Raw genomic sequence first — 13,075 nt, forward strand, 5'->3', positions numbered from 1 at the left:
GATGACCAAACAAGAACGATTTCCTTAACATAAATCAGAAAAGTAGTATAATTAAATAAATTTACCCCACAACTTTAACAGAAGTCCCTGATTATTTTTAAGATTTCTGTTTATGTCTGGTTACAGTCATGTAGCTAATTAAGTTTTTAATAGCTTTACAATATGCGGTTATAGTTATAGACTTTCAAATAAAAATGACAATAAATGCAAAAGTAAACTATTAAAACTGTAATTTAGAAATATTCTTCAGAACTGATTAACCAATTAAATATTTTAAAGCACGTTTGTCATTTGCATTTGCAATGTATTTGTATATTTTGTAATATCTTAGATTCAGAAAAGTTAATTGGAACTGAATTTCACCAGAAAAAGAAAAAAAAAAACTCGTTTGCTTGCAGACTCTCAGGGGCCTCACAACTTCATAGACATGTAATTCTAAGTGATGAGTCAGTGTGGGGGTTCCTGGCGTTTTATTGGTCATATCAGGCCTTACCCCGCCTCTCTTGACCAATAGGATTTCACTGATTTGCATGCGGTCCCGCACGGGAGGATAAAGACGCACTTGTAGCGGTACTGATTTAAACTTCGAGAGAAACTCTGGACACAAGACATCTGAAGCAGCTGCTACCCCCCCAACTGGAACATTAACGTGCTGTAACGCTGTAACTACCCGGATCTCAACGGCTTTTACGCTCTGTTTAAGAAGTTGTTGCATCCGTGATCGATATAATTATATTAATATGGGGAGAGTACGCAGCGCTTGTTTTATATCTTGGATGTATTTGGTCTACGTTTCCTCGGGTTTTGCAAGTACGATTGAACCAGCGAGTGAATTTACCACTCTTGGTAAGTAAAAGCTTATTAAACCTTATTTAACTGCATTTTACTGAATTTTAATTTTGTAACTTTATGCATTTTCTTTAAATAAATGTATACTTTTATATTTATAAATTTTGTCTCAGAATTTAATGTTGGATGGTGCAAAATGTTATAAAAATGTATTGCTTATTTATATAATTATTAATTTATATAGGCCCTTCTGTGTTATTTGTATTTTATTTATGTCTTAAAAGACTATGTTTGGTGGTGCAAAAAATATTTACGTTAAAAAAAGTTATTCACGTTTTTATGAATCTTTTTATTAGTATTTTTAAGAAGCATTTATTATTATATGGCGATTGTAAATGTTATTAATTCCTTGTCCTGTTCTGGTCAGTCTATGTTTATTAACTTTTAACTTTTAAAATATATTCCAAGCTTGATGATTTGTAAAGAATAACTATAAAACTTAATAGTATCTTAAAAAAATGGTAAACTTTGACTTTACTATATACAACACAGTAATTATCATGTCAAACGGTTGTTTGAGACTTTGTTTACTTTTATTTGACATGCCAGACCAGTCTGTTATGAACACATATTGAAAGACTTATATTGCAAAACTATTTTTTATGTATGGTCAGTCAAGCACTGGGAAAGGATCCAAGCTTGCCATTTGGAAATAATTCCTCATATACAAAATAAGGGAAAAGTATAAGCACATGCAAGATAAGCTTCTTTGCAACTTCAATAATTAAATTTTTTTATAAGTAGCTTACAAGTAAAAAGCATTTAATGGAAGCAGCACTTACCTTGCTAGCAGTGAAACTTGTTGATCTTGATTTTGACAGATAACATCATGGAAAATGCCACAGAATGGATGATGGACTTAAATGACATCGAGTCCAAGTTTTCCTTAAGGACCACCGAAGAACCGGAAGATGATCTGTGCTACATAGTTCCAGGCCAACCCGAAACCATCAAAGAATGCAACTTCAATCCAGACACCAAGACTTTCATAGTTATTCACGGATGGACGGTGAGTGTTTCTTCTACACTTGTTGACAACATTGAGTAAATGTGCAAAGCAGTCCAAAGCATGACGCCATTGATTTCCTCTCAGGTCACGGGTATGTTTGAAAGCTGGGTTCCCAAACTGGTAACAGCCCTGTATGATCGAGAGCCAACAGCCAACGTGATCGTAGTGGACTGGTTGTCCCGTGCGCAACAACACTACCCTACATCAGCTGCCTACACCAAACTAGTGGGGAGGGATGTGGCCAAGTTTGTCAACTGGTTACAGGTAAGTCAAACGCTCGGAGGTGATTTGTTCTACGTCAAGATGGAGTTTGTTTTATGCAGTATTCTTCATATTTCTGGTTTCTTCATCCAGGCTGAGATTGACTATCCTTGGGAGAGGCTGCATCTGTTGGGCTACAGTCTTGGTGCTCATGTGGCAGGAATCGCTGGGCTTCTCACCAAACATAAAGTTAACAGAATCACAGGTAACTTGATTTTGTTTCCTAGGGTGTCACCTTTTTAATTTACCCGTAAAAATGCATTGATCAACCATTAAAATGGACCAATTTTATTGTATCTTCAGGCATGGATCCTGCTGGCCCTAGTTTTGAGTACGCAGATGCCCAAAGCACTCTTTCCCCCGATGATGCCCTTTTCGTGGACGTTCTTCACACCAACACTCGCGGTTCTCCAGATCGCAGCATTGGGATTCAGAGGCCAGTGGGGCACATTGACATCTACCCCAACGGAGGAACCTTCCAACCCGGCTGTGACCTCCAGAACACTGTGTTGATGGTGGCCACCTCTGGTTTAAGAAGTATGTTCCCATTGTCCTCCTCCGAAGTTCTTAGATTTCAAATCACAAATACACGCTTTAACGTTTTTCCTTGGTTCTCACAGACATGGATCAGATCGTGAAGTGCTCCCACGAGCGCTCCATTCACCTGTTCATCGACTCACTGGTGAACCAGGAGCAAGAAAGCATGGCTTACCGCTGCAGCTCCAAAGACAGCTTCAATAAGGGAATGTGTCTCAGCTGCCGCAAGAACCGTTGCAACAAGGTGGGCTACGGAGTCAACAAAATTCGCACACGCAGAAGCACCAAGATGTACTTGAAGACCAGAGATGTGATGCCATATAAAGGTGAGAAGCACCAAAGTTTATGTAATTAATAAAACAAATAAAGGGTGCATTTTATTTGTATATACATTTGGAATTTTAGAAGTTTTTTTATTTTATTTTATATTAAAAATAAAAAATCTTTCCACAGTTTTCCATTATCAAGTAAAGGTCCACTTCTTCAGCAAGACAAACCTAAGCTACACTGATCAGCCCATGAAGATCTCACTGTACGGAATCCATGGCGAGAAGGAAAATATCCCCCTCATTTTGTAAGTTAGCAGCATTTCCTGATTTATATGTCAGGACTTCGTTCACACAAGTTCTAAATGATCTACGAATGCAATGTTAAGATGTTTACCAAGAAGGTTCTTGGACCTTTTTTTGATTTCAGTGATCTTTTATGGTACCAAAAACCAGGTCGTGCAGCTAGTTTAAACCATGTTTGGCTTAATATTGAACTCTGTCCTGAACTGAGATAACAGAGAAAGTGATAGAGATGGTTTTTGATTCCACAGGCCTGCTTTGAACACAAACACCACCGTGTCTTTCCTACTGACCACGGACACAGACATCGGAGATCTGCTGATGGTAAAACTTCTCTGGGAGAAAGACACCCTCATCAGCTGGCCATGGTGGAACCCCGATACCTTCCACGTCCGCAAACTGCGCATTAAATCAGGAGAAAGACAGTCTAAGTAAGCAGAGAGACATAGTTTGGCAACTTAAATATTTTTTAAATAATTGTATGTATTATTTTTCCATAATGAATACTCAGTTTTATCTTTAATACTATTGATGTGCATTTTTATTGCATAATACTTTATTTTGTACTTTTACCTTAAGCCTGTGCAAAATTTAGAATGTATGTGTTTGTTTTCAATCTAGGATCATCTTCAGTGCCAAAGAAGGTGAATTTTCCTACCTTTCCCGTGGAGGAGAGGCCGCCGTCTTCGTGAAAGACAAAGAAGCCCAGTCGAGCCGCAAAAGCCAGAGGTAAATTTCTATCTGCCATCTCCCCCAATCTGTTGACACAGCCCAATAAAAGTGGCCTTCCCTGCTCCGTTATTATGTTCCTGTTTTATTTGTTGTGGTGAGTTTTGTTTGACTAAACCCTTTGCACTTTACACTGGCAGATTGCACAAGTTGAAGATGCACGGAAGTTCGTTCAAACAGAGCACCGAGTAAAAACACACGTAAAAATCCACCTCCGCCGGGATCTGGCACAGAATCTGCCAGGGAAAACTGGAACAGCAGGGACAAAACCTCTCCCGAATCTTCAGACTAGTAACCTTCACCCCACGCAAATTCAGAAACACACCCTGCAAGAAACCACATCTTTAAAAAAATGTTGCTGCTGTGCAGTTTTAAAACAAAACAATCACTTTGGATACCACATTACAGGTCATCTGAGATCTGGCTAGACAATCTTTCCTGCATCTTTAATCCATAAAATTGATCAAGTCTCTGTGCAACATATTTATGCAAGTAATCAGTTCCAGTCTATCTAAAAATGACTTGCACTTAGTTAAATGATTGGCTAGTTGTCCACCAAAGAGACTCTTCTTTTGGATAAAGATGCAACCTGAAAACATGTTACGGTTTATTTGGTTTATCAGTATAACTCTTGAAATTCCACTTAGAAACTAGGTTATGTAGCCATTTGTTTGGTTGTACTGTGAATTATGTTGTACCAAAACAGTTTTCTAGCTATGCTAATCCTCTTTGCTTCACTTCCAAAACCGTTTAGATTTGTCTGTTGCAACCGAAAATCAGTCTGATTTGCTTTAACCAATAATGGGACCAAATCCTCTCTCTGCTAAAACAAGTTGAAATAATACTGTAAATATTTGTAATTGTCATTATATATACTTACAAACAGCTCTTTAAATGTCTACCTTTTTCTTCCGTTTCTTGGGTTATTGTGTCTGGCACAGATCACTTTAAAGGCTTTACCACCCTTTGATTCAGTATTGTTTGGTAAATGAGCAAAATCAACAAACGATTCTGCTGATTCAATTTTGTTGTGTTTTTTGTCACTTCTTTCAATTCAGTTTTGTTTGGTAAAAGAGAAAAATCAACAAACAGTTCTGCCACTTTTGTTTCGTCTCCCTCAAAAAAACTCAACGATGATTTCGTCTGCATTTTGAAAAAGTAATGAGGCAAGAAAAAACTAGTTTATGCATGAGCCAGCCAAGAATAAAAGCAAGATGCATTTGATCTAAGAAATGTTGACAGTTGTCCAGGCCTGACAGGGTTGACTGCCCCGCATAATAGTCACAAATACACCAAAACTATCCCTTTTTCCTATTTATTAAATGTATATATTTGTATATTAAGCACCTAATATATGTATTCCATGTTTCTGAAGTGCTCTTGCCTTTTCTTTTGAATTATGTAGCCTCTCTATTTTTATAAACAAACGTTGACTGATTGAAGTCACTGGAAGGAAAAGAAATGATCAGTTGTGATAATATGAATCTATATGCCGTGCACTGTGTGATGTCATTTTAATAAACATTATGTTACTGTATGTGAGCGCTTTGCATTTTTAATTTAAATCTTCATTTTATGTGCAAATGACAATTTTTGCATTTAATTTGTATTATTTCATTCTTAAATCCTCTTTAGGAATGTTTTTGATATTTCAGGCCTTTAACAAATTGAAACTATTTTGAAATTGGCTGCAAATTTCACAGCATCAGCAGAAATCTGGGACTTGACATTTGGCAGGGCCTTAATCTTTTTAGAATGTGTTGTTTAAATATAAATATGCTAATCTTATCTAATAAAAAGTAATAAAAATAAATAAATAAAACAACCACATGTCATTGTTTTGTTCACATTAGCTTCATTCATATAAGATTTTATGTGAATGAACCTTCACACATTCAAATAACAATGTGTTGTAAAAAAAAAAAAAAAACAGTAGTGCACTGACTTGTTTTATGGGAGAGCGGCTCATGTGCAGTAACCTCAAATCAAAACACAAGGAGTTTGTTTTTCAAGATCCCCTCCACTTTTTCGTGGAAGAACAACTTCTTGGAATGAAAATACAACATTCCGATACTTTCATTAATCAGAACCTTCTGCCAGAGACTATTGTGAAATTCAAGCATTACATTTTTGGAAAATACCCTACTTCTGCCAGTTTATCACAGTAAGGAAAAAAAAAGTTAGATATAGAGATTTAAATGAAGACTTTGATTTATCACTTTCTAATTCTTCTTAGAAATCATATTTAAGCCCCACTGAGTTCTTGAACGGTGGACAATGATTTCTTGAAGTGTTTCCATCTGCTAAAGAACATGTGACAGGTTATTAGTTGTTTTTGTTCTCTAAGAATATTTTGGATAAAACCAGCAATTCTGGTGCCTGGTCCTTGCTATAACAAACGGAAAGAATGACCACAATGCAAGTGTCACTGAGACTTTCGGCAGGGCCTGAGTGTTATGGTATGACAAATGCTGGGTTAAATACAGCCTTGCGTTGGGTAAAATATGGACAAATGTTGTAAGACAAAAGAACCCAGTTGCTGGGTTTGTCCATATAGTACCCAGTGCTGGGTTGTATTTAACCCATCATTTTTTTAGAGCGAGCAAAGAGCATTTAGGCTATTGGCACATATGTTATAAGTCTTTTTTCCATCGAATGTCTGTTAGAGAGACATTACTTCTCTCTTTCCTCCATGTTGAATTAATTAATTGCATGAATACTGACATAAGGTGTTGTCAATTTTCATGACATACAGTAACATGTTGTTGCCACAAGGTCAGGTCAGTTTGAAGTGGTCTAAAACCTGTCTGACCCATTTTACATACTTATTCAACTATAAGCTTTAGATTCAAACTCTGTGCAGTTTATAGCCTATGTTAAGTTAGACAAATGCATGACACATACATGAAATTAAGTGTAAAACATTGTTTTAAATAGAACAATAGTTAGAATGATAAATAGAACTGATAGAACAATAGAACGTCTGAAAATAGATTTATGCGCTACATTTTTAGAAAATTATTAAATACCAGATAACTGCAATCAAACGTTCTATTAATGTTGCTGCAAAAACATTTGTTCATAACTTGGGGAGAACCTTGCCAGAACGATATATAGATAGATAGATGGATCTGAAGGATGGATCACATGAATCTGAAACGATCCGAGAACGAATATGATGACAGAATTTTCATATTTGAGTAAAAAAGGTCAGTTCAAGGTGAAAACGGCTTGTTTTATTTTGGTAGAGAACCTCGTGAGACTTCCACAGCTCTGTGTGACCGTATTACCCCGCCTGTGGGCTGAGACCAATGGCTCTTATTTAGGAACTCAGTCTCAGATTTCATTAAAGAGTATTCAAGCAGCACCGGGAGCTCGCGAATATTTTATTTCTCAGTTTATGTTATAAGAGAGCGCGACAGGAAGGTGAGGATCAAAAGCGCGCCAAAAGTTTAAGCAGAAAAGACATGAACATTCTGTCAATCCAATGCGTTTCGTGGCTCGTATTAAGCTTCACTGGTCTGTTCGTCGCTGCTCTGGAGAAAGAAATCTTCTCGAACGAACTCTTTGGTAAGATGTTTATTAGATGTGTGTTGATGCGGCGTGAGAAATGCATTCGGATAACCTTGAGGGGTTATTTTGTTTGGACGCGACGCTTTTCTTTAATTTGTGATGTCTGTGTTTTCAATTCCTACCGCGAATCCTGCATTTATGATGGGAAAACTTTAATATCCGGCATCTGTCTGAGCTTTTGAATCCACGAATTAGTCTGTTGAAGACACCGGTGATCTTTTACTAGCCAAACATTCTTAAGAGTCGCCTAGATGCATTAATTTTTATGGACGATTCTTTAAATGTAGGCTACATTTCATACTCACCACAAGGTAGCTAGTCTAAGCTAAATGCAATCCGATTAAAGGTGTGATAATTGTGTATTATGCATATTATGGCTCCTTCACCCACCTATTATGTCGGCTGAGGTGAACTATGAAAATATTTAGTGTCCTCTCATAACCTGTTTTAGGCATGCCAAGTGGCCATGAAACCTATTTTTTATTATTCCGTATTTAATTTATATATTACAATACATTTAAATAAATAATATTACTTAAATATTACTTTTTTTTATTACAGTTTTCATGTGAAATTGTCAATTAATGCCTTCCATTCAAATGTTATTTTAAAGGGAATTAAGAGCTATTTAATTATAATTAATTACAACAATTGTGAATCATTTTATTTTAATAGTATAACTTAATATATTATATATTTACATAGAGTACAAGTTAATAATTATAATGCAGATTTCTTTGTATAATATTTATAATAACAAAATCATTTACTTATTTTTTGAGTTGACGGTTTTTAATTGTACTTTATTAAAATGTTATATTTCACTTTTTAATGTATTTCATGTGTTTTTTAATTACATTTAAAATTTTATAGTTTTATATTTGATATGAAATTTTTACTTTTAGAATTTTTCAGTGATATGCAGTCATATTTATGTTGATTTAATATTTTTGCATGCTCAGTTTTATAATTCTTATAGAATTTTTGTATACTTTATCTAAATATTTCACTTTTTAAAATTTGATATTGCATTTTCATCTTTGACTTTAAAGTACGTTATAATAGTACTATATTACTTTTTCAATGGCTATCACCTTTACATAGATAATTTTCTGGAGGATCTACGAGACCTGTCAGATGTCAACAAAGCCAGCGTCAAGTTTTCTCTGAGAAACCCATCCCGACCAGATGACGACGTGTGTTACATTGTGCGTGGCAAACCAGAGACTCTCAACAGTTGCAAATTCAGAAACACTTCTAAAACCTTTTTGGTCATTCATGGGTGGACGGTAAAGCAACAGTTACATAGATTCTATAAATTCAGCTGAGTCTTTTTCAATATGTTAGTGTTAAATTAGCTCTTTTCCCCTAGGTGAGTGGATTGTTTGAGAGCTGGGTTGAGAAACTAGTTGCCGCACTTTATAACAGGGAGAAGGATGCTAATGTCATTGTTGTGGACTGGTTGGAGATGGCACAGAACCATTACGTGGTGGCAGCACATAACACGAAGATGGTGGGACAAGAGATCGGACTGTTCATAGACTGGTTAGAGGTACGTGTTAGCAAATCAAATCAAATACACATACTGCTATTCTAGGTTTTCATTTGCCATCATTGTGCCCAATTCATAAGGAGACTTCCAGGATTCCTCTGGAGAAGTTGCACCTCATCGGCTACAGTCTTGGTGCCCACGTTGCAGGTTTTGCAGGAAATCATGTAACCAATAAAGTTGGACGAATCACAGGTAGGTTTATTGGTGTTCTTTTGGAAATAAATCTTAGAACAGGTCTTAAACACCATATGGGACAACAATTGGATTTTTTGCAGGTCTAGACCCAGCTGGACCAGACTTTGAAGGGGTCCACGCCCATGGACGGTTGTCTCCAGATGATGCCCATTTTGTAGATGTCCTCCACACATTCACCCGAGGTTCCCTGGGTCTCAGTATTGGCATTAAGCAGCCAGTTGGCCATGTGGATATATACCCTAATGGAGGAAGCCTCCAGCCTGGTTGCAACATGAGAGGAGCGCTGGAGAAAATTGCCAGTTATGGAATATTTGGTAAATACACTTATCTGGGATATTTAATTAAATTCCAACCTAAAGTACAGGTCTGCTCACTATTTACCACCAGTTTTCCTCAAAATACTTGGGAAGATTACACATACATGCGAGTGGTTGTTGAATTGTTGATTGATGAAAAGTTGATTGTAGCATCATAGAAATTTGACACACATGAAGTAATATTTGAAAATCTAAGTCCCGGTTCATAGACACGGCTTAGCCTAAAACAGGATTAGGGCATAGTTCAATTAGGATATTTAAGTGATTTTTATAAACATTCTTTAGAAAAAAGCATTATCGGTATGCATCTTAAGACAACACAAAGATAAGTTGTTTTAAGATCAGTCAGTGCAAGTTTCTTGAAAAAGCCCAGATTTACATTTTAATCTAGGACTAGGCTCAAGCCTTGTCTGTGAAACCGGGGGTAAATGTTTTAAACATTGTGTTTTTTTTTATAAAATATATTTAAAATACATTTTAATTTATTTACAATAAGTGCAAAGTAAATTCTTGTTTAAAAAACTTAATTTTGATTCATCATTAATCTGGACAACACTAAAACATAATACAATATAATCAATTATAATAAAAAAGTAAATCAACATACATTTAAAATATATAAATGTTTTTTAAATATAAAATGCTGATTTGTTGAAAATCCTAATAACACTAAATAATATATTACATTGTAAAATATTAACTTAAACACACTAAAAAGCATTTTAAAGTTTTTGAACACATTAAAAAAATTAATACATTTATGCATTATTTTTGTTAAGAATTAAATGTTCAATTATTTTGCTATGAATAAATAAATACTGCATGCTGCACAGACAAAAAATTTCTAAAATGCCTGTTATTTGTTACTTTTGCAAACATGGATAGAGATTAGTTATGTATCACGAATAGGTTGTCACATTTTTTATAATCTGTTTTTTTGAATCTGTTTTGGCAACCCTTTTACAATTAAATCATTCATCACTACTTAAAACCAGATTATTTACATATATGACTTAAAAGAACATATTTAAGTTTAAAATCATATCAATTTTGTTTCATTAATACCCTTAGCCTTAAATAATGCCATCAGATGCGAGCATGAGCGGTCCGTCCACCTGTTCATCGACTCCCTGCTGAATGAGGAAGAAGCTAGCAGAGCATACAGCTGTGGGAGCAATGACATGTTCGACCGCGGCATGTGCCTCCAGTGTCGAAAGAACCGCTGCAACACCGTGGGCTATGACGTCAGCAAAGTTCGTAAGGCAAGAAGCATCAAGATGTTCACCAAAACACGAGGCTCCATGCCGTTCAGAGGTAAGTGTCAAGTTTCAGAGGAGGAATTTTGAAATTGTCATTTAAACAATAATTTTGTTGCCTTTTTGTTTCTGTATAGTTTTTATTAAGAGTTAAGACAATACCGTTTTCAACTAAAAATGGAAACCCTTTAATTAACCTCATTTTCGTGGATCCATGTCAACAAGGACCATTTTGAAAAAAAATTGAGAATTATGAGAATCTTTTCAAAAACTTTTTTTAGTAGGCTACTTCAAATAAAAAATTGTAATGTAGCCTTGGCAGTTAGCTGATTTTTTTCGTTTTTTTTTTTTTTTTTTTTTTTTTTACTTTTTATTCATGGTTTTAGTGTTAGCTAACAATAATAACCCCTTTCTGTGAGACGCTAAAACATTTATAATTTTTTTTATTTTCAGTCTTTCATTATCAGCTGAAAATCAACTTCCTTGGAAAAATAAATCAATTAGCGATGGAGCCAGCATTGACAGTCTCACTATACGGTACCAATGGCGAAGCAGAAGATCTCAAGTTGAACATGTGAGTTATCAAAAAATGACATCTTAACGATCACGATATAGTGTGCATATGAGTCAAATTCCATTTGCTAATGATCTTCACTAACTTCAAGCAGACAGGAGAAGATCACCCCCAATAAAACTCATTCATTCCTCGTTGTAACCGAGAAGTACATTGGAGATCTTCTGATGCTGAAGTTTAAATTGGAGGAGTCCACATCGTCTTTACTCACTCTGCTCTTCTCGTGGTGGTACGGAGATTCTGCAAATTCTGGCATACAGGTCCATAAAATAAGAGTCAGAGTTGGAGAGACACAAAAGAAGTATGTTTCTAAGATTTATTCTTGATATAGTGAGCATAACATTTTTTGAACGCATTATAATGTAGAACATATCTACTGTTTTATAATTTAAATAATTTTCGCATTAAAAGACACCTGATTTGAAGTTTTATTCCCTAATGCATTAACATTCACACATTTTTAAGAGCATTCATTCTTCATTTTTTAGGATTGTGTTGTGTTTGAAAGATCCCCAAGCAGGAAGTTCAACTCAGAACGTTGTATTTGTGAAATGCAAGGAGCCATGGAGGTCTTTATCTAGAAGGTAACAATAGCTATGATTGTCTATGATAGAATTTGGCTAATATCTTTACATTTAATTTTAAATATTTCTCATAATTACAATTTTTTTTGTTCCAACACAGGCCCAAATTGAAAAGCCAATGAAAGGATTTACAAGTGATTTTGATAAAGCACTTCAACAAATGTATTTGTACAGCTGTTATTTATTAAGACTGCAACTGCACTGACTGTACTCTGTTGGATATATTATGTGTTGCTATGAATGTGATTCATGCAAATAGATTGTGGACTTTTGCACTAGGGTTAGCCATAGGCTTGAAAAGCAATGAAATGTGATTGATTTTATTAAATAATATTGGATTTGTGTTTGAAATTGCATTTGTAACGATGATGCTTCTGGCTAACAGATTGTCTTTTATCTGTTTTACGAAATAATTTAAGCATTTTGTACGAAATAATAACAAGATTAACATTATTTATCCTACCGTTGTTTTGACAAATTTTCACGGGTTAAATCGAGTCACTTCAATAGGAATCCATGTGATTAAGAAAATCACGTGAAGGCAAAATATTTCCACACAGACATTTCATAATGGGTTACTCTCGCAACTTCGTCATATTAAAAGTCTTGCCAATTTAGCTATTTAAAAAATGTTTTTTGCCAACTTTTAGAAACTTTTTATAAGTGACTCAAACAATAATAAGGCTCACATTTTCAATCTAAATTACACAAAAAGAGGAAACCCAAAATACCTAGAGGTACACATATCACTTGAATTTTGTTAGGTGCTATTTGCAACTGTTTAATTTAATGATAATATTGAAAAACTGAATAATTGTTAATTTATGATACACCTTGTTAGTAACTTGTTCTTGCGATACGGAAATCAATACGGAAAATTCCTCCATATTAACATAGTAGATTGTGCCCTATTTTCACAGGCTTTTCTTAGAGTGTAGCATACTGATTAACTACTAATACACTGCTTAAAAGTATAATTGTTCAGAATGTGTAGTTTTGTTTACTGGGTAATAAAAAAAAACAACAACAACTGTAATCATTCAAATATGTGTACGTTTTCAATGATTCAT

At 35.0% G+C, this 13,075-nt stretch overlaps 2 protein-coding genes across 2 annotated transcripts; both read left to right on the forward strand.

Annotated features, from left to right (window-relative positions):
* Positions 1 to 561: 561 nt before the first annotated feature.
* Positions 562 to 5,491, forward strand: LOC113040163 (lipoprotein lipase-like). Its single transcript, XM_026198452.1, has 10 exons — positions 562 to 846; positions 1,671 to 1,858; positions 1,943 to 2,122; positions 2,213 to 2,324; positions 2,423 to 2,656; positions 2,740 to 2,982; positions 3,110 to 3,230; positions 3,477 to 3,656; positions 3,847 to 3,954; positions 4,095 to 5,491. The coding sequence occupies exons 1-10, from the start codon at positions 741 to 743 to the stop codon at positions 4,144 to 4,146; spliced, it is 1,524 nt and encodes a 507-aa protein (XP_026054237.1). The 5' UTR covers positions 562 to 740; the 3' UTR covers positions 4,147 to 5,491.
* Positions 5,492 to 7,245: 1,754 nt separating this feature from the next.
* Positions 7,246 to 13,050, forward strand: LOC113040164 (lipoprotein lipase-like). Its single transcript, XM_026198453.1, has 10 exons — positions 7,246 to 7,524; positions 8,632 to 8,816; positions 8,900 to 9,079; positions 9,160 to 9,271; positions 9,355 to 9,588; positions 10,663 to 10,905; positions 11,301 to 11,421; positions 11,516 to 11,722; positions 11,910 to 12,005; positions 12,106 to 13,050. Exons 1-10 carry the CDS (start codon positions 7,422 to 7,424, stop codon positions 12,125 to 12,127), a joined length of 1,503 nt encoding a protein of 500 aa, XP_026054238.1. The 5' UTR covers positions 7,246 to 7,421; the 3' UTR covers positions 12,128 to 13,050.
* Positions 13,051 to 13,075: the final 25 nt, after the last annotated feature.

This window comes from Carassius auratus, chromosome 22 (assembly GCF_003368295.1).
Source record: "Carassius auratus strain Wakin chromosome 22, ASM336829v1, whole genome shotgun sequence".
NCBI lineage: Eukaryota > Metazoa > Chordata > Actinopteri > Cypriniformes > Cyprinidae > Carassius > Carassius auratus.

What these genes read in the sequence shown, in the direction of transcription:
- LOC113040163 (XM_026198452.1), top strand. Translation starts at nt 741, where the DNA reads ATGGGGAGAGTACGCAGCGCTTGTTTTATATCTTGGATGTATTTGGTC. An exon ending in GAGTGAATTTACCACTCTTG is followed by an intron (nt 847 to 1,670) that starts GTAAGTAAAAGC and finishes TGATTTTGACAG; the next exon opens with ATAACATCATGGAAAATGCC. An exon ending in AGATGTGATGCCATATAAAG is followed by an intron (nt 2,983 to 3,109) that starts GTGAGAAGCACC and finishes ATCTTTCCACAG; the next exon opens with TTTTCCATTATCAAGTAAAG.
- LOC113040164 (XM_026198453.1), top strand. Translation starts at nt 7,422, where the DNA reads ATGAACATTCTGTCAATCCAATGCGTTTCGTGGCTCGTATTAAGCTTC. An exon ending in AGGCTCCATGCCGTTCAGAG is followed by an intron (nt 10,906 to 11,300) that starts GTAAGTGTCAAG and finishes TTTTATTTTCAG; the next exon opens with TCTTTCATTATCAGCTGAAA. An exon ending in GAAGATCTCAAGTTGAACAT is followed by an intron (nt 11,422 to 11,515) that starts GTGAGTTATCAA and finishes AACTTCAAGCAG; the next exon opens with ACAGGAGAAGATCACCCCCA.